General features: G+C 37.6%; 1 protein-coding gene across 1 annotated transcript; it reads right to left on the bottom strand.

Moving 5' to 3' along the window:
- Positions 1-979: 979 nt before the first annotated feature.
- On the bottom strand, positions 980-10,882 carry wscd1b (WSC domain containing 1b). Its single transcript, XM_073829955.1, has 9 exons — positions 10,680-10,882; positions 7,710-8,240; positions 6,924-7,038; positions 5,996-6,180; positions 4,666-4,787; positions 3,577-3,748; positions 3,335-3,499; positions 2,892-3,092; positions 980-1,501 (listed from the first exon to the last, which is right to left on the bottom strand). Exons 2-9 carry the CDS (start codon positions 8,107-8,109, stop codon positions 1,149-1,151), a joined length of 1,713 nt encoding a protein of 570 aa, XP_073686056.1. The 5' UTR covers positions 8,110-8,240; positions 10,680-10,882; the 3' UTR covers positions 980-1,148.
- Positions 10,883-21,858: the final 10,976 nt, after the last annotated feature.

Genomic DNA, 21,858 nt, shown 5'->3' with positions numbered 1-21,858 from the left:
GGAATGCTTTCCACAAAAACCTTAATTTCTTTTCGACTGAAGAAAGACACGAAGGAATGTAATTCTGGAAGTGAACTTATAGTTGTTACTTATTTTGTACAGTACATTGGTGAACAGTAGATGTTTTTAATTGTGCTTTAGAAGTAAATTGAATTTGAAATAGAAATTAAAATAAACATGCTGGTCCTCTGTGAACAGATTTTTAGGCTTCCCTGTAAGCGTAGCTAGTGGTTACAGTCTGTGATGCTAGAAAACCTGTCATGCACTGAGTAATTCTGCAGGCACAGCATTTTCCTTTCAGGCTGCAGTGACATTAAACTCCAATTATAATTTTTGAAGCACTCAAATCTAAAGGACTAATGTACCAAATAATTATCTAAGAACTCACAGCACACTATCTTCCTTTAGTAGCCTGCAAAATGAAACATTCGAGTCTTCTTAATTGCTACTATGGAGAAAGAAGAAAATGGTATATCAGCAGATACATTTATCCAGTTAAACCTCTGCTAAAAATGGTATTGACTGTGGTTTTGTAAGCAAATGAATCTCCAGCACTTATGAATTGCTCTCAGGCTAAGCCAGGGTTGCTCTTTTTTTTGGTCTGTCTATCTGACGATTTCTAAATAAGCTCATGCCAGTGCTGTAACCTTTCAGATTTATGCTTTTGATTCACTGTAGTAATAAAATGACCGAAGGACACAAGCTGTTCATCACATAAGCAAGATGTCTCATCTTTGCTCACGAGGGAATGTGCTTCCCTGATGCATCTTTCTAAAATAAATGTATTTGTGTCCACTGAAGATGCTTTGACCCTGAGATTACAAATGCACATTCCAAATACAGTTTTCAAATAAATACACTTTGGATTTGAAGTATAAAGGCACCTAAAATGCCTTAGGATAGGGTACTTGAGGATATTATTAAAATGCACTGAAACCGATCCTGAGAATTGATCAGTTTAATGATAAAACATCCTAACGATACATCTCCACAATGCCATCAAACTGGTGACAGCACAACCACAACATACAGCACAATAAACAACAGGCAGAAAAATTTTTATGAGCTGTCAGTTGTGTTTTTACTCAGGCACTTTGTGTTTCTGTGTCCTCCCTCCAGCAGAGGGCAGCAGCTGTGTTCATGAATCCTCACCTGGGCATGTACTCCTGTGGTAGGCCACTGAGGTTTCTGTCTCTGAGGGCTTTATCTACCGTGTGGATGTATTCATCTATACGAGCTCTCATCTCGAGGGTGAAGGGGTCAAAGGTCAGGCTACGAGATCCAGAGCGTTTGAAATGGCCGTCTCTGTTGTTCTCTGTGCACAGAAGTCTGTCCTCAGGAATGCTGGTGTTCAGGAAAGCAGTGATGGTCTTTAGCTGAGGGACTAGATCTTTCTGTAGGTTTTCAAAGTGTACCACCAGAAGGCTGCGGGCAAACCTCAACCAGGCCAAAGCGTGAGACACCCACCAGGACGAATAACTGTCCACAAACTCAGACCACTCTGTGAAAAAAAAAAAAAAAAAAGTGTCATTGTTAAAACTAAACTAGCATGTACCACGAGCTTAAACCTAGGCTGCAAAAATTTCAACTACAGAATCTTGGCAGGATACATTTTGTGATTTATGTATCATGAGTTATAGAAAAACTACCTAGCACCTGGGTCACAAATATTAAAAATAACCCAATAAAATGACCCAGCAAGCCAAACCCAGAATTTGGGTTAAAAAAATAACCAAGCATTTTTAGAGTGCAAAAAAACCTAAAATATTAAAATAATTTTTATAAAATAAAAAACATTGAAAATAACCCAAAGAAATCACCCAATAGTCTGAACCCAGCATTTTGGTAAAAAAATGCATTATTTAAAAAAAATGCAAAAAACAAAAAACTACCCAGCACCTGGGTAAAAATATTGAAAATAACCCATTAAAATACCCCAACAGGTTGATCCCAGCATTTTGGTTAAAAAAAACTACCCAGCACCTAAGACTATTTTAAAAAGCCCCAAAAATGACCCAGCAGTCTGAAACCAGCATTTTGATATATATATATATATATATATATATATATATATATATATATATATATATATATATATATATAAATATAAATAAATAAATAAATATATATATATATATATAAATAAGAACACAGCATTTTTTATAACAGTAAAAAACACTGCCCAGCACCTGGGTAAAAATATAAAAAATGACCCATTAAAATAACCCAACAGGCTGAACCCAGGATTTGGGTTAAAAAATAACCCAGCATTTTACAGAGTGCAAAAAACTGCCCAGCATCTAGGTTAAAATATTAAAAATAACCCATAAAAATAACCCAACAGGATAAACCAGCATTTGGGTTAAAAAAATATAATCCAGCATTTTTAGAGTGCAAAGAAACAACTGCCCATCACCTGGAAAAAATATTAAAAAATAACTCATTAAAATGATCTAACAGGCTGAACCCAGCATTTTGGTTAAAAAAATAACCCAGCATTTTTAGATAGTCCTCACTGCACAACACAAGATCCAGGGGGTGAGGTTGGATCCAGATTCAACTCCTCCCACCTTACATATACCTAATCCTACCTGTTTCCACTCCCTAATCTCTGAACTCACCCATCTCCACCCCCTAAATGTGGATCCAACCCTGCCCCCTGGATCTTGTGTTCTGCAGTGAGGGGCTACTGGCACTTTTTAGTTTGCAAAAAAACTACACAGCACCTGGCTAAAAATATTGCAAATAACCCATTAGGCTGAGCCCATCAATTGGGTAAAAACACAACCCAGTGTTGGAAGTTTGCTAAAGCCCACTGGTTGAGACGCATTGCTCTGAACTGTTTGAATATACTGTATGGCTAAAATAAATGGTGTTTCTATCATTAGCACCTTTGCTTCTCCAGTGAACATCTGACGCGTAGCCCAGGTGTCCGGCACACTTGCGGTTGAACTCTGCCATTAGAGAACGATAGGGGTTTCGCATCAGCAGGATGGCGGAGTCAAACATTTCGATCTCTCGCTGGCCACTTTCGTGAGTCTTGACGCAGATAACTCTCCCACTCTGCCAGTAATCCTTCTCTCCTTTAAATCCTGCAGAGAAGTGAAATAACCACAATTTCTAAAGAGAGAAATCTTAGCTGAGTCTCCATTTGCTTTTAAATATAGGACTAACAATTGAGATGCTTAAGAGATGTAACTGTTGATTTTTTTTTTCTTGTGGCCAATATCTAAGTGTTTGCATTTAATTTAGTTAATTTTCTCCCTCCTTCAGACTCATAATAAATCTCGAGCTGAAAGTGATGAGTGTTTAAATGTTATTAGCAGACTTTCACCTTTGTTGTACAGTGATCCGTCAAAGTAATAGCTGCCAGTGTAGAATCCAGTGGCGAGTTCAATCAGGTGACGTAACCAGGTGTTTCCTGCCCCTGGAAAGCTGGACAGGGCCACAAGAGTGCTGGATCTCTGGTGTAGAAATCTTCTTTCTTTGCATGTTGCATCTGAAAGAACAGATATTTTCTGTTGCAGCTTTAGCTCCTAAAGAGACATAAAGTTTGAGTCACATGTTGTAGGTTACCTAGAACAGGAGTACTGTACACCCAGTAGTAGTCCAGGTCATAAGGAGAAGTGTGGTTTGTTTGGTTGCTCCTCTCACACATGTATTCCTTTTCACTCATCTGGATTGTGTAGAAAAATGGGACATGGCTGCAGAAACAATCCTGCCCTTTTAAAAGGGCCAATGGCAGGTCCTGATAAGGTCAAACACAATTTACAGATGTCAGATATAGAAATAAAAATAAAAGCATAATAATAATATTCTAATATTATTACAACTGGGGTTGCAAGATAAATTGAAATGAAATTGCGTATTGAACCGTTAATCGCGATTAATCAAAAGCTGCGATTGTCATGCATATCATTAAGTGAAGCACGGTTCTGTGATCATCAGTAAATCTCCATTCAAGGGCACTCACATTCTCGTGCGGAAACTCCAAATATGCTCGAAGAAGAAACCCAGAAACCAGCGATAGACAAGATTTAACTGCTTTCATTGTTTCAATGTGACTAATAAATAAACAACTACGACAATGTATGGTTTATCTGAGTTTTTCTTATTATAATTTACCTTAATCACTGCTTAGAATACTATAAAACAGGGGTGCCCAATCCTGCTCCTGGAGATCTGCTATCCTGCAAAGTTCAGCTCCAACCCTGATCAAATACACCTGAACCAGCTAATTAATCTCTTAGGTAGCATTTGATAATTACAGACAGCTGCATTGGAGCAGGGCTGGAACTAATGTCTGCAGGTAGATAGATCTCCAGGAACAGGATTGGGCACCCCTGCTATAAAATGTTGTGTGCCTTATTCTGTGTAAAAAGCCACATTACATCACAGAAGGATTTATTTCCAACACTTGACTAAAATGATTTAATCATCTGCGATAATGAACGTGATATAGTGAACTGGAGCTCTGTGTACTAAATGCTGCTCCATCTGAAAGTACCTGCTGGAGATTTACAGTACTACTGATTACACAACCGGCTTTACTGTGAATTGAACAATCACCTTCGATAAATCATGCAACCATAATTTCAAACTTATTATTCCAACTTTAAAGAAAACACCCTTTTATTGATGAATGCAATTATTTGTGAACTGAACCTGATCTGTACAGGTCTCGATACACTGCTGAGGCATGTGTGTCGGCCCAGAGGTCTGGATCGGGACGTCAGCGGTAGAGTTCTTTGGCTTCTTGTAACAGCCGTGGTAATGCACAGTTCTGTCTGAGAAAGATTGAACAGAAAACAGAAGTCGTTTTACACAAAGTCTTCCCATTGTATTCAGAAAATGCCACATGAAGTTACAACAAGAGCAGTGCTCACTATCTCTCATGCCTTTCGTTTCGTGATTGTCTCGTCTAATCACACTTTAGCCAGGCCCATTTTGATCCTGGGTTTTAACTTTCAAACTAGTTCTTCTCTAATCCATTATTAACAAAAAAAAAAAAAAAAAAAAACATTAAATGAGTCATGAGAAATCAAAATTGCCCTGATATTTTGACATATAAGAGGTCACTGTACTATAAAAACATCCTGTTTTTAGTTTTAGTTTCCGAACTCAAAACATTCTTGTTGTTTGTCTAAAAACAGCTTATATTGAAGCCAGTCTGCCTAAACGACAGGTTATGACACTCTATGATGTAATGGTGTGGCTAAACAATGGATTCACAGAAGAAGATCAACACCTGCTTCTACATCGCTGCCTTGTTTAGCCCCACCAGCCGATTCACGCATATAGTAAGTAAATAACGAGAGAGGCAAACGCAGGTCTATGCAGTAAACCAGTAAAACGATAAAGAGGGCTACGAAAACAAGACACTGTGCAATGCCAAGTTGTGATAAAAACTTTGCATTGCCTTCCTTCTGATCCGAACATTAAGAAAGTTTGGATGAACTTTATTTTTAATTAAGTTCCAGACCACACCAGTTAGAAGATGGTCCTTTGTTTACTTCATTTCACCGTGGATTTGTTTACAAACGAGGCACAATTCGATGCAGGATTTTCAGAAAGATTTAAACTAAAAAAAAAAACCAATGCTGTCTACTATATTGGATCTGACAGAAATATCGCACTACACAAGTGTGTAACTTTATGTGGTCATTGCTTTGTCTGATATTAGAGATTGTTTGATGTCTACTGATTATTCTTGCATTTTTACCCTAAATCACAGAAGCGTCCATCTGTGAAGGATGTAGTAGGTTGTCAAACATACACAACTGTTAGCTGAGTCTACAATCCGCCACGCCTTTTCAAACAGAACGTTCTGATCAGGGGGGTTAAAACAGGATAGCCTATTACTTTCAAATGATGTTTTTTGATGTACATTTTTTAACATTATAAGTGGACCTCAGAGAACAGTACAAATATGACGTGTGGCCGTTCAAGCAGAATCACACTCATGTTTGTAATACTTCTGTTTTATGTGACTCACATCTCTTTTGTCCTGGAAGTCGATCCTCAACTCTGTAAACGGACATGCGTCCCACCCCTCCGCAGGGGGATCCCTTCTCTCCGCGGCAATCCAGATTGCAGTCATCACCCCGAGCCCGCCGGGCACAAACCCGGTTTCCACAGTGGCACTCCGCTCCATACTCCAGCCCAGCGTACCGGAACCCACTGCAAAGAGAGGACATGGCCTTCAATAGATAGTTCAACCAAAAATAAAAAATAGCTAATTTACTGACCCTCAAGTTGTTCCAAACCTGTATGAGTTTCTGTCTTTCTGATAAAAACAAAAATGTAAAGAATGTAGGTAACTAAACAGCTGATTGTCTTCCATAGTATTGACTTCCATAGTAGTTTTTTCCTTACTACAGAGTGGATCATCAACTGTTCGGTTACCCACATTCTTCAATTTCAATCTTTTTTTGTGTTCAGCAGAAGGTAGAACACAGGTTTGGAACTACTAAGGGTGAGTAAACGGTGACAGAATTTATTTATTTTTGGTTAACCATGTATATGCAATCCTGTTGTATTTTGTACATTGTTCTGTTCTATTCTGCTTTACCAGTCTTGTCTTGTTGGAAATACTTCTGCGTTGAAAAATAAGGTAGATAAATGCATCAGAAAGCACATGTTGGCATTTCCTAAAGGAAGCAGCATATAATTATATTTTAAGCAGTGAATACATTTTTTTTTTTGACTTCTGAATATTTTAGAATGGCATTTCTGTATTTAAAATGGCTTTAGTATTTATATATTTTAGCACCCTTTCTCTTGCTCCCTGTGACTCTCTGGATGAACTCCAGGTCAGTCACACCAGCCAGCTCACATTCTGCCACCTGCTTCTGTGGATAAACACTGCAAGCATTCTTCTAAAAGAACAGGGTTTCTTTCATTTACTTTCTTAAAGACATTACCTCTCAGAGCAGGTGTCCTGACACAAGGCGCTGGTCATTTTGCGGAAGTCGTATAGAACGGTCCCGCCGAGTGCGTGCTCCGTTTCATTGTTTATAAAGCATCCAATGTAGGTCCCTTGTTGAGAATGATTCAGAAATCATTTAGAATAATTATTTTTAAAAAAAATCCTATTTAAGATGGTTATTTTACAACCTGGTCTCATGACCAAAACGTACCTGTGGGAACATTTTTGCGAGACGCAAAATACATACCAATAAGTATCACTGCAGTTTCCAACTGTTATGCACCCCGCCCCCCCTCGTTTTAAAATAACATACCATCTGCACTACACCTAAACCTACACGATATTATGAACAAATGCGAAAGTAACGTAAAAAGCTTAAAAAAAGTTCAGCAGCTGCCTTAAGTTTTTAAGTTAAATCAGCTTAAAACTACAAGTCATTTTAACTTATTACAATAAAAATGAGTTGATATAACTTGTGAGTTTAAATGACTTTGATTTAACTTGATTAACCTTAAAATCTTAAGGTAGCTGCTAAACTTAAGTTTTTAAGTTTTTACATTTTACAGTGTACCCAAGGATTCCACATCCTAAGTCCATTTGGCGCTGTAAACTGTGTACAAAACCGATTACAAGTGCTTGCTGTTTTACCGTCTCTAGTGGACATTTCTGTTGGAAACTGCAATGATGTGTATTTATTGGTACGTATTTTGCATCTCACGAAAACATTCCCACAGGTACGTTTTTTGTCATGAGATCAGATTGTTACTTTAGAAACCTTTACCTTTAAGTCTGACTTTCTTGTGTGAGAGATTATGTTCAGAAGAGCTTTTCTGTTCTGCATTACCATTGAACCAGTGGCGTCTCAAATGCCTGATCTCCAGGTTACGAGATATGAGGTGCTTCTGGTTCTTTCTGTTGTCTGTCTGATCAAGAGGTTGGTTCTCCATCTCTTGGATGATGGTCCTCCTATACAACCACCTGGCAGCAGGTACCTCCAGGGATCTAGGTGGCGCTGGTAGAGAAGGCAGTGCCGCGGTATCGGTTTCTCTCTGAAATGTTACCACACTGGAGCGCTGAAGCAGTAACACGCTTCCCGCCATGATGTAAGCCACACCCAGAAAAAACAAAAGCAGCTGAGCCCGCCTTAAAAAGTGCTGTAGTCTGTAGAATGGCTTGGCCATCCTGGTTCAAATCATCCAAACAAGATCCTTTTACTTATACAGGACAAGATTATATATTCTCTGATCTCTGATCTTCATCCTTTAGAGAAGATTTAGCTCTTGGTGTCTACAGCCTCATGAGTTCACAGGACCTAAAATTGACATAAAAGCTTGTTAAGATGAATACAAGATTATACAATGTTCCTCTTTAGATTCAAGCTCTTCACTCAGATCTAAACACTTAATATCAAAAAATAAGTGAATAAAAAAAATAATGTGTTTCTCCATTTTCAGCAGATGCTGAGAAGGTTAGTTGTGACCCAGAAGAGGCTTTGGCCCTTTGGGGCTAATGAGCTGTTTGTGATTAACCGATTAAAGTCTAATTATAATTTTCCCTTCTGATTTAATCAACATGTTTGGAAAAAACAAGGAAACTAAAGAGAACGTGCTAGCAGAAGCATAAAGTGTTTCCTGAATTATGAAAACATCTACAGAAGGATTCGCTGAATTGTCTGTGCGTCTTGTTCTTCGTCGTGTCTGGTGGTTTATGGGATGTGAGTTGTCTGTCTGTCGGAGTGATGGGTCGGAAGAAATTTCTGCCCGTGGGAGGGGAGAGCTGTCCATCCTGCTGAACTTCATGTCACAGATCACAGAGCTCATTCATTTTGCAGACAGAGAGAAGACGTCCAGATTCGTCAATGTATAGCAACGCTTCTAAAATAACTCGGAAGAAATCATTTGTTATGCCAAGAGTATTAATAGTCTATACTTTGCAACTCAAATCTAAAAACTAAAATCTGGTTACCAGTAGTTGATTTGTTTACCCTTAAAGTGATATTCAGGGTTCAGTAAAAGCTCAATCAGTGTGGCAATGCCAATCATCAGGTAAAATTATTTTCTACTTAAAATCTCTCGGATTTAATCAAAAATATCTTAATTTGTGTCCCAAAGATGAAAGAAGGTGTTATGCCTTTGGAACAACATGAGAGTGAGTCATTTTTGGGTGAACACATTTTTTTAGTACTAAATGTTCAATATAGCAATAACTTATATACAGTTTTACAACTTAAATGTCATGACAACATAAAGACCAAACCTTAAAATAATTGTAATTTTTTTTGCCTTACAGCAAATAATACACAAGTATAATAGAAGAACTGCTTTTTTAACATTATAAACATTACATCCTTTTTAAATCTTCCAGAAATGGACCCTATGTATTTCCATTTTAAGTGTCTCACTGTAAAATTGAGGGCGAGTCGAAATTATTTTTTATGGTAATCAACATTATGCCACAAATGCTGTCAATTGGACTTAACTTGTATTAAACCCTGAATACTCCTTTAAATTCCATAAAGGATGTAACAACTAGTAGAGCAGGGTTCCTCAAATCTTACCCTGGAGGGCCAATGCGCTGCAGAGTTTAGCTCCAACCCTGATCAATCTCACCTACCTGTGATTTTCTAATGATCCTGAAGACCTTGATTAGCATTCTCAGGTGTGTTTGAGTAGGGTTAGAGCTAAACTCTGCAGGAAAATGGATCTCGTGGGCCAGATTTGAGGATCCCTGTAGTAGAGGATCAATCATTTTGACAGCATTATCTCTTAATATATTACAGATTTCCATCAGGACTCTACAAATAACAGCGGAGCAAACAACATATGGCATTGCTTGTTTAAATTCATCATCCGCTCAGAAATGCTTGACAGTTTGTCATGTAGAGTCTGTGGGAAAACGTCTTTGTGCCAAGAGGATTCTCCAGGAAAATAGCACTTGTTTCTAGACAACTGTTATATTTCAGCAGTCAATTGTGCAGCCTAACATAGAAATTGAAATCATTTACATGCTGATTGAAAAACCTTTATCTTGATGGGAATGAAAGATCAACATCCAAAACATGTTGTTTGTATATCAGCCCATAGTTTTATTTTATTTTTTTTATTTCAACGCATTCTCTTTGGGTGTTTACCATTAATGCTATTTACTTAACACCTCACTCAACATGTGTATTTAGAAATTATCTATATTTATTTTATATTTTAGTCTTGTGGTAAGGTTTTGTTTATCTCCGCAGAACTCTAAATCTGTTTGTTACTATATTAGTAGGTAAGGCTTAAAATTCAATCTATTTAGAGCATAAGTTGAATTTCTTCAGTCTGCAATAGAATAAACATTTAAATTGCAGTTAAATGTTAAAAATAATCAGAACTTGAACCACAAAACCGAACTAATGCTCATATATTCATATATAAAACTTTTTGCCGCAAGCTGTCAATCATTTGAAAGGAAACTAAATTCAATGTAGTTTAGACATCTCTTATATTGAGTCTCACGCACAGCTTCTTTAGTTCACAGATTTGTATTCATTTACACCCATTTGAGATAATTAACCTGACGTTATCCTTATGAGCAAAAGACAGCATTAAGTTAACAGTCAATATCAAACGTTAAAACAAAACAGACCGAGAGAAGACTTCAATTTCCTCTTTAAAGAAAACAGTACGACATGTGCCAGAAATGTATGCGTATACCAGCGTTTAGATACACAGAAGAGATTATTAGAGTATATATTAAGATAAGAGACGTTTACCTTTATCTTAGTGTGATGCTTCAGATCAGGTGCGGTTTTGACAGACGTGGATGTGTCCGGCAACGCGCTCTGTGCGTCTCTCGCGCTCGGACGCGCGCGTCCACTGAAAAGAGTCCTGTGATTCCTCACTGGAAATACTCACCGGCTCTTCCCCGCTGCTTAACTCTATCTGTCGATTACAAAAGAATGTTTTCTTCGCATGTTTCAACTGTTTCTAGATCTTCTGCAGTTTTCGGGCGACTTTTTTGTCTGTATGTCCTTTTGAATTCGCTGGAGAGAAATGAGAAGGAGTCGTGCCGAATATTCACCGAATTAAAACGGCGTTGTTGTTCCCTGGCAACGTGTAAAACACGGACTGAATCGATACGATTAGATGAGCTCATTACAGAGCAGCCGCTGATGTGTCAAGCTTTACAAAACCAACAGAGACCCGCACCCAGACTCTAAATTACTATAGACTATAAAAGCGAACTTGATAACACTTTATACTAATGTCCATTACGAGCATTAAGATTATGTCTAACATTAATTTGTATTATGCTGAGAACTTTTCTTGCAGTTTAAATCTGCCAAAACCGGTTGAAAATATGTCATATTTCACCCCAACCCCAAATTATATTTGCATTAAGAAAATGAGACCTGTTTTTATTACCATTAGATTTTTATTTGACTTTATTTGTAGCACTGTCATAATAGAACTCATTTCCAACAAATTCTCATTAATGCCAACAATATTTATTTATTATGTGTTGGAAATGAGTTTTTTTCCTTTAAGCATGATTTTAATTTAAAAAAAATGTTTTTGTCAAAATCTTTTTTTCTTCTCTTTCTGTATTTTTCCTTCCACTCAAACTCTCAAAATGCCTTTTTGTACAGCATTACATGGTTTGATTAATGTTGATTTAATCACAGGCTTTTAAAATAATTTCTAAGCTCTTAGCCACCATTTTTTCTTTTTTTTTAACCATATGTGGATTCTGTTCTCTAAAAAAAAACCCCAGAATACATTAAGTTTTTATTTGGACATTAGTTATTCGCCATGCAGATCTGCAATGCATCAGAAAGGAAGGCTGTGTGCCTCACTGATGTTTAGGCTTTTGGGTTCTAGAGTTCCTGTGGCTCCAGAGATCTGGCACTATCTGTGCTGAGCAGAACAGAGGCTTTGTTTTTGTGGAGACAGGAGAGGAACACATTCATCTGGCAAAGATACACATGGACAAACACACACTCATAAAGAGCCCCTAAAAAGAAAGAGAGACACATAAGAACACTCATATGCAACTCATTGAAATGAATTTTCTTGACACTCCATCGTACCTCGGAATGAAAAGAAGACACTCATGCATTCTGTCTCCATTGTTATCTAAATGGCATAGTATGCATCTATTCATCCTCTATTCTATTTATACAGTGAAAATGTAAAAGATCATTTTAAAGGTCCCATATCGTACACATTTCTGGAGGTTTATTTTATTTGTTGATGTCCTTAAGAATATATATTTGCGGTATAAGTGCCAAAATCCATCTCAATATATTTTTACAGCTCCTTTTTTAGGAGCTCTGTCAAAAACAGGTCGATTTTGGCCCATCTAATTAATATTCATGAGCATCTCTTCTGATTGGCCTGCTGTTTTCTGAGTGACGCACAACCAGGCTAATCACAGGTAACTACGGTCATGTATATGCTGTAAGCGTAAGCGAGCTCAGAGCAATAGAGAGAGCTGATACTCAACAGGATATTTTAGAATGATCATTAATGTTTTTTCTTTTACAAACACCGAATGCAGTAAGCTACATAACTGTTGCTTTAGTAAAGCCCCTTTCACAATGCGCGCTGATTCTGGAAAATTACGGGAACTGTGTGAACCAAAGCCAGAACCTAAAGGCAGTGTTGTAGTAATGATGCACGTTATCAAGCGACTCTTCACAACGAAAAATAACGTTACGTGCAAAGTGGAATGAAGCGGCGATCAGGCAGAGCCAGCTCCTCACTATCAGCGCTGAAGCACAGTTTGTTCAGGTTAGTTTCAGTTTAGTGAAACGTACGCGTCGCATTACATCTCACATCCAAACGTCACATGTCTTTATGGTTTGTGTATAAAGCAAGCACAGATTCCGGAAAACAACTGTGAATGAACCAAATTAAACAATTCCGGAACAAATCGTGGGACACATTATCCGTGTATTTACCGGAATCGCTGTGTGAAAGAGGCTGAAGTTGACGTGCCGCTGGTCTCTTATATTAACGTTGTTCTGAAGCCTGTGTAATGATCGTAGCTTGACATCTATCGACTGAACAGGGTTTTCTCAACTTGTTTTCCTGTTGTTGTTGCTCAATGGAATGGATGCGTTGTTGTCTGGGGGTTTGACAAAAGGAGGGTGGGACATTGGTTTGTGACTGAAGGCGGTGACTTGAGTCGATCGGACGTCACATCGTTACGGAAGTCACAGCTGCTTGTGAAAATGAACAGCTACTTTAAGCAGGCTGTGTGCAGTTTACTGTGGATTGACTGTTTTGAAACTCATATGGTAGTTAGATAGCCCCTAGACCTTAGTTATCATGAAAAAAGCCAGGAAATTTTGATTTTGACGATATGGGACCTTTAAATATTTAAAGCCTTTGCAATTATGAGACATCACAACCAGAGCTGTGCGTAAGAATCTGCCTCCACCACAAAACTATATTTGCTCATTACTGTTATGGTAAAAAATTTGTACATTCCATAAAACCGTCCTCCTTTATTTTTTGGAGTCATTTTGAGCAACAGCCATCTGTATGAGTCACTCATGTCCACTATGGGCTTTTGTGCCTTGCACTCGCTTGGTTAATCTGTTTTTGAGGTTTGTCCCTCAGGAACACTGACTGCAGAACAGTGTGCGATGTTTTCAAGTAATTATATTGCACTTATGTTCAAGGTCAGGGACCAATCGACGAATTGATTCCATTTGGTCCTGGCGGCTTGGCCCAGTTGGGAAAAACAGATTAAAATCTCTTGATGATCGCACATTTAGGGCTCCAGGCACAAACCGCAGATACAATCAGCTGCCCTGAGCATCCCTCTCTGATGAGAGCCATATATACCTTAACTCTCTGTCTGTCTTTCTCTCTGACTGTTGTATTTTCTTATAGGCTGTTTGAAAAACAGCAGCTGATGTGACTTTCACAATCCGTCAAACAGAATTAGTGTTCAGGCAGGCGAGAAATGTGCAGATCATTTTCAGTGCACATCTCATGGCTTCTGGTTTAGACCTGGGTGAAATAATTAAGCTCAATTTTTAAACATTAAAAAATTATGAAAACCTTCTTGTTGGCTCAGGCTGGCAAATTTGTGTTAACCTTATTCCAGATTTATACATACAGTTGAGGTCAAAAGTTTATATATACCTTTCAGAATCTGCAAAATGTTTATTTTACTAAAATAAGAGGGATCATACAAAATGCATGTTATTTTTTTACTTAGTAGTGACCTGAACAAGATATTTCACATAAAAGACATTTACATACAGTGGTGTGAAAAAGTGTTGGCCCCCTTCTTGATTTTTAATTTTTTTTTTTTTGCATGTTTGTCACACTTTAATGTTTCAGATCATCAAACAAATTTAAATATTAATTAAAGATAACACAAGAAAACACAACATGCAGTTTTTAAATGAAGTTTTTTTTTATTATGAAGGGAAAACAAAATCCAAACCCACATGGCCCTGTGTGAAAAAAGTGTTTGCCCTCTAAACTTAACTGGTTGGGCCACCCTTAGTAGCAACAACTGCAATCAAGCGTTTGTGATAACTAGGGGTGGGTATCGTTTGAATTTTATCGATTTCGATTCCGATTCCGATTCCACTTATCCATTCCGATTCTTTTCGATTCCCAGTTTCGATTCCAATTTAGTAAAAAAAAACAACAACAAACACAAAAGTCAAACATTAATATATTAAACATGTTTATTTTCAGTGCTAGCTTGCAACATATTATTTTATTACAGGGGTTCTCAACCTTTTTTATATCAGGGCCCCCTTCTTCTCGGGTCAGTTTTGCAAGGCCCCCCTATGCCTGACATTTCCTCTAAAGGTGTTTATTTTTTAACCTTTTTTATTAACCTAAACGTTAGTTTTGCCTTTTTATTTTTCTCCTGCATGTTATAAAAAAAAAATCAAACAAACTTTAAATTAAAGCTATACTTTTGAATTTAAAAGAAAATCCTCTGCTCTAACTTTTTAACATGAATACACATATACAGATTTAAAGCACCTAAATTATTTAATTCAGACATTCTTCACAACTTCAGAGTACTCTTTCTTAAGTGACTGAATATCTACTGTTTGTATTTATTATAAAATAAACATATAAATGAAAAATACAGTAAATACATTGTAAATCTGTTTATGCTGGTGCTCATATGTGCTTAAACACCACTGACCCTTACAAGATCCACCTCTATGGGTAAGCATTCATTATAAAAAACTCACAGGACATTCATTTTGAAAACTATGCAAATATTTTGAAATTTCACGCAAAAATACTATGGATCAGAGCACCGAAAGCATGAATAGTTTGTGAATCAACAGCGGACTTATGCGTGCCTAATGTACGACTCCGATATACAAGAATGAATAGATTAGGCACGCGCGAGTTCGTTACTATTACTCTGGTCATCTTTGCCTTTACATTACCGGGAGGGTTTGTTTCATGCAGCCAAGAGATAAAGTAGATACCTGTCTTCCCGCGGGGGTATAAGTGACTTTTATGTGGGCTTTTGCGGGACGAAATAACATTTTGGAGTGGGCGGGCGCAGGACTAAAATCCGTCCCTTGCAGATCTCTAAGATGAAGTTTGCGTGCAGCGGTAGATTTGTCTTCGGTTTTTACAAAGCGTAGACACACTTTTAAACGCTTACCGTGATCCATCTTTTCGACTGATGCTTACATTACCACGTAAAGTCCTGGCAGATTGCACGTGCGGAAGGTCCTGGCAGATCACTAGATGGAAAAAATGCAACCAGGAATCGAAACGAGGAATCGAAATTTTAATATTATAACAAGTACCCGATTCTTTATCTTAAGTATCCGATTCCAGAATCGGAATCGATTTTCGATTCCCAACCCTAGTGATAACTTGCAATGAGTCTGTTACAGCAGGAATTTTGGCAGAACATCTTGACATCTTGGCAGAATTGCTGTAATTCAGCCACATTGGAGGGTTTTCGAGCATACACCACCTTTTTAAGGTCATGCCACAGCATCTCAGTCGTTGTCCTGCTGCAGAACCCAAGTTCGTTCACAACAGGTCACAGGTCAAGGTCACAAACAGATGGCCGGACATTGTCCTTCAGGATTTTTTGGTAGACAGCAGAATTCATGGTTCCATTTATCACAGCAAGCCTTCCAGGTCCAGAAGCAGCAAAACAGCCCCAGACCATCACACTACCACCACCATATTTTACTTTTGGTATGATGTTCTTTTTCTAAAATGCTGTGTTACTTTTACGCCAGATGTAATGAGACACACACCTTCCAAAAAGTTCAGCTTTTGTCTCGTGAGTCCACTGAGCATTTTCTCAAAAATCTTCAAGATGTTTTCTGGCAAAACTGAGACGAGCCTTTATGTTCTTTTTGCTCAGCAGCGTTTTTTGTCTTGGAACTCTGCCATGCAGGCCATTTTTGCCCAGTCTCTTTCTTATGGTGGAGTCATGAACACTGACCTTAACTGAGGCAAGAGTGTGTCCACAAGAGAAAATAATAGTTGAATTTATAAAAATGACCCTGTTCAAAAGTTTACATATGCTTCATTCTTAATACTGTCTTGTTACCTGAATGATCTACAGCTGTGTGTTTTTCTGATAGTTGTTCATGAGTCCCTTGTTTGTCCTGAACAGTTAAACTGCTCACTTTTTTTCAGAAAAATCCTTCAGGTCGCACAAATTCTTTGCTTTTTCAACATTTTTGTGTATTTGAACTTTTCCAAGAATGACTGTATGATTTTGAGATCCATCTTTTCACACTGAGGACAACTGAGGGACGTACAGAAAATTGAAATGCTGATGTTCCAGAAAAAGCGGCCTTAAAACGCATTAAGAGCCAGGGGGTGAAAACTGAATTTGAATATCAGGGTAAATTTAACTTAGTCTTCTAGGAAAGATGTAAGTATCGTCTGTAGCTTCTGAAGAGCAGTACTAAATGAAAAAAAAAAATTATATTTAGGCAAAATATATAAACAAAAGGAAAAATGTACACATCTTTATTCTGTTCAAAAGTTTACACCCCAGGGGGCGTATTACAGAAAGATCCTAAATTTTAAATTTTATCCTATCTGTTTGGTAGCCATGGTCATTTCAGTTAGGATCAAATTTAGGACAAAAGCTATTATAGAACAGCACTTCCTAAGTGTGTTATCTTATCTTAACTACAAATAAGGGGTATTACAGAAACTGCCTAACTTGACTAAAACTGTCTTAACTTTAAGGCAACTCAACAGCTGTCCTAACTTCAAAATTATTTGAAAGCTAACAGAAAAAGCGCTTACAACTGAACTGTGCAACAATGGCATTACATATATTAATAACTGAATATGAAGAACGGAGATGTTTAATGGTGGGAAAAGACTCTTGGAGGACCCGAAACACGTATAAGTAATTACAGACTGCCGCACAATTACGGTATATTGGATATTACTGCGTATTGGTATACGGTATATTGGATGTTAATGCAGGACACCGCAGACACATTTTTCGGCAAGTCTTGCCCACTCCCTGTTTTCGTCTTTGTGAGTGAGCGAAGGTGAAAACTTACCAGATAGTATCACTTTGAAACTTTGATAAGATCGGTAGAAAAGGCTTATTTAAAAAATTAAAAGCTTGGTTTTGTTTATTTTGTTAATACCTCATCAGCAGCTAGCGCAGTGTTGGTTGCTTGGTGTTGGACTTAAAAGTGGATTGTCGAACTTGATCATGCAATTTAAGATTTCCTAACTGAGATAAGATATGATTTTGTTAGATAGGATAAGAATCCCAAATCAAGTTAGAATTTGTTACTGTAATACGAATTTGCAAAAAATCCCTTATTTAACGTATCATATCTTAAGTTAAGACCTAAGATAAGAAACTTTATGTAATACGCCCCCTGGCTCTTAATGCATCATGTTTCCTTCTGAAGCATCAGTGAGCATTTGAACCTTCTGTAATAGTTACATATGAGTCCCTCAGTTGTCTTCAGTGTGAAAAGATGGATCTCAAAATCAAACAGCCCTTGTTGGAAAGTGTTCAAATACACTAAAAATGCTGAAAACCAAGGAATTTGTGAGACCTGAAGGATTTTGAAAAAGTAACGTAGATATTTTGCTGTAAATTTAAAAGTAATGCATTACTTTACTAGTTATTTGAAAAAAAAAAGTAATCTGATTAAATAACTCACATTACTTGTAATTACCCCCAACACTAATTGCAAATGACATCAATTTGAAAAAGATAAAGAAATATAAAAGTATTAATTGAAATTTGTTGGTTATATCTGTAAAAAAAGTAAATTTACACCAATATGGGTAATGTAGTTTTTCACTACAAATTCAGCTGTTAACATTACATTAAACATATGTTGAAATAATGTGAACAGATGGCTTCAACAAAAGCATATACCTTTAATTAACAACCTTGGAACTCACAGTGTGTCTGTCTTTAAAGGTTTATAAATTACTGTTAAAAATCAATTTCCCTATGATAAAAATGGATGGAGTAAAATGCCTGCAAACAAAGCTTCACTTTAGAACCGTTACATTAATCTCAGGAAAAACTAAACGAAATTTACTCTTATTAGTCCAAAGACCTGAAGTGACAATGTGAACACAGAATTTTAATGATTTTCTGTTGCTTTATTTCACCCAGCGACCCTGGGACAAAAAAGCTTTTATTGGGCGAAAGCTTTCCATGGATTATTAATAAATGCACTTTTCAATCTTTTTCTTTTTGTGTCAGCAGTTATGCATAAATCCCAGTGTGAAAGACAGCCTTCATGTTGGTGTTTTGTCAGAATGAAACATCTTTTTGTGTGAGTCAGTCTGCAAATGAAGTAAAAGAAAAGTGTGAATAAAGCGAATGGAGGTGTGTTTCTTTCTCTGACCTTTTCATTCTTTAATGAGGGTCTGCTGTCTGGAAGCACCAAGCACGCTAATGAACAGACCAGCAATGAAGAAATTGCTATTAAATCACAGCACTGACTTACGCTTCAAACTGCTGTCATAATGTATCACAACACATTTAATAGCAAAGTGCTAGGATTGGGAAGCAGAAATACTAGAACAGCGTAGTAAAATACTATGATGATTTTCCTTTTACAAGATGTATTTGTTCACAGAATGTGACTTGTATGATTTAGTTGTAGCTGGTTCTTTTTAGACTCATGTGCATGAAGAACCGGTGTGGTCCTATTCCCAAACAAATTCCTTTTATGACTTTAGCTGTCTAAATATGCCTACTTCCATACTGTATAGTATGCTAAACAACATGGTGGAAGTAGTACAACTGAATTTCATTCATTCTACCCATGTTCATATTATATAAAACATACTTTTTTAATGGTTGTGAAGTAAGTTTCAAACCAAATGTAGTACCTACTCGACAGAATGTGAATTTGGACGCAGTTTATAATCCGTCTGTTTTATGAGTGCACTCTTTTTAGTGAATCAGAAGCAAACAACTAACAAATCAGTGATACATTTAAATAATATGTATGTATTTAATAGATGTATGTGTATGTGTGTAAAAAGTGTTGGCCCCCTTCCTTTTTTTTTTTTTGCATGTTTGTCACACTTTAATGTTTCAGATCATCAAACAAATTTAAATATTAATCAAAGATAACACAAGTAAACACAACATGCAGTTTTTGAATGAAGTTTTTTTATTATGAAGGGAAAACAAAATCCAAACCCACATGGCCCTCTGTGAAAGTGTTTGCCCTCCAAACTTAATAACTGGTTGGGCCACCCAAGCAACAACTCCAATGAAACGTTTGCGATAACTTGCAATGAATCTGCAATGAGCGCTGTGCAGGAATTTTGGCCCACTCATCTTAGCAGAATTGTTGTAATTCAGCCACATTGGAGGGTTTTTGAGCATGAACCGCCTTTTTAAGGTCATGCCACAGCATCTCAATAGGATTCAGGTCAGGACTTTGACTAGGCCACTCCAAAGTTTTCATTTTGTTTTTCTTCAGCCATTCAGAGGTGGATTTGCTGGTGTGCTTTGGATCATTGTCCTGCTGCAGAACCCAAGTTCGCTTCAGCTTGAGGTCACGAACAGATGGCCGGACATTGTCCTTCAGGATTTTTTGGTAGACAGCAGAATTCATGGTTCCATTTATCACAGCAAGTCTTCCAGGTCCAGAAGCAGCAAAACAGCCCCAGACCATCACACTACCACCACCATATTTTACTGTTGGTATGATGTTCTTTTTCTGAAATACTGTGTTACTTTTACGCCAGATGTAATGGGACACACACCTTCCAAAAAGTTCAACTTTTGTCTCGTCAGTCCACAGAGTATTTTCCCAAAAGTCTTGGGGATCATCAAGACGTGTTCTGGCAAAACTGAGACGAGCCTTTATGTTCTTTTTGCTCAGCAGCGGTTTTCGTCTTGGAACTCTGCCATGCAGGCCATTTTTGCCCAGTCTATTTCTTATGGTGGAGTCATGAACACTGACCTTAACTGAGGCAAGAGAGGCCTGCAGTTCTTTAGATGTTGTTGTGGGGTCTTTTGTGACCTCTTTTTGAGTCGTCGCTGCGCTCTTGGGGTAATTTTGGTCGGCCGGCCACTCCTAAAAAGGTTCATCACTGTTCCATGTTTTCGCCATTTGTGGATAATAGCTCTCACTGTGGTTCGCTGGAGTCCCAAAGCTTTAGAAATGGCTTTATAACCTTTTCCAGACTGATAGATCTCAATTACTTACTTTCTCATTTGTTCCTGAATTTCTTTGGATCTCAACATGATGTGTAGCTTTTGAGGATCTTTTAGTCTACTTCACTTTGTCAGGCAGGTCCTGTTTAAGTGATTTCTTGATTGCAAACAGGTGTGGCAGTAATCAGGCCTGTGTGTGGCTAGAGAAACTGAACTCAGGTGTGTTAATATTTAAATTTGTTTGATGATCTGAAACTTTAAAGTGTGACAAACATGCAAAAAAATCATTAAGGGGGGCAACACTTTTTCACACCACTGTATATGTATATATTTTAGATTGTGCTTAATTGCATTGTAGTCTGATCATCTGCTTGTATTATAGCTTTCAGTTTTTTATTAGTGGTTTTCCATTGTTTTTGTTATATTTAGGGTCAGGGGTTCATTTCAAACCTGCAGCCAGACAAAAGATTCTTAGAAAGAGATAAAGGGATTTATCTTCACAGATTTAGAAATGTTCACCCGAGCTTAAACCAATGGAGAGAAGAGGGAGGGCTGACCTTTGTCCTCATGAATTCAGGTAAAAGAATGACTGCCAAAGTGCAGGTTCTGTTGGATTGTAGAGCTCATCATCTGTGTTTTGGACTCGCTCTTCAGTCAGGCTGCCTTATGCATGAGAAAGATCCCTCTTTGTGCTCTGAGGGGTCCTGCTGTACGTGTCTCTGTCTCATCTGGATGGCAGTCATGCTCCGACTGTGTTTTATGCTCCTGAGGAGAAGCCTCAGGTCCTTCTATACACACACACATGCACACAGAGGCTTGTAGAAAATAGTGGCCTGGAATTCAAATGAACGTACAATAGAGCAGGCTGAGGCCTTTGGCCACTTCTAGTTGAATCCAATACAAGTAGTCCTTTATCTCTGCGGCATTTTAAAAAAATCAAACCTGACATTTCATGTGGGCTCCTGGGAAATACAGGCATACAAACAAAATATGTGATTTAAAGTCAAGCAAGTAAACAAAACACCCGGAGCCAAGGTGATTTCTAATATCTGTGGGCATCAGCTCCCCCTTTTAAAAGACTGGAGAACTTTCATTTGCATTTCTAGTTTCTTGAATATGAATTTCTTAAAGGAATACTCTTCTAAAAACGGAACGTCCTGTCATTTATTTACCCGACCTCATGTTGTGCCAAATCCATAAGCTGTTTTCTGTGGAACAGAATGAAATGCGTTGTTGACAGTGTGTATAACACCCGATCAAGCCCTCCATTTGAGATTAGCGGTATGGAAACACTAAGC

The sequence above is a fragment of the Garra rufa genome, chromosome 23 (genome assembly GCF_049309525.1).
Source record: "Garra rufa chromosome 23, GarRuf1.0, whole genome shotgun sequence".
Classification (NCBI taxonomy): domain Eukaryota; kingdom Metazoa; phylum Chordata; class Actinopteri; order Cypriniformes; family Cyprinidae; genus Garra; species Garra rufa.
This window is presented reverse-complemented; position numbering and strand designations above follow the sequence as displayed.

Coding starts and splice junctions, on each gene's coding strand:
- wscd1b (XM_073829955.1), bottom strand. CDS start 8,109: ATGGCCAAGCCATTCTACAGACTACAGCACTTTTTAAGGCGGGCTCAG. Junction 6,181..6,923: donor CAGGACACCTGCTCTGAGAG/GTAATGTCTTTA, acceptor CTCTCTTTGCAG/TGGGTTCCGGTACGCTGGGC. Junction 3,500..3,576: donor GTACAGTACTCCTGTTCTAG/GTAACCTACAAC, acceptor CTGTTCTTTCAG/ATGCAACATGCAAAGAAAGA.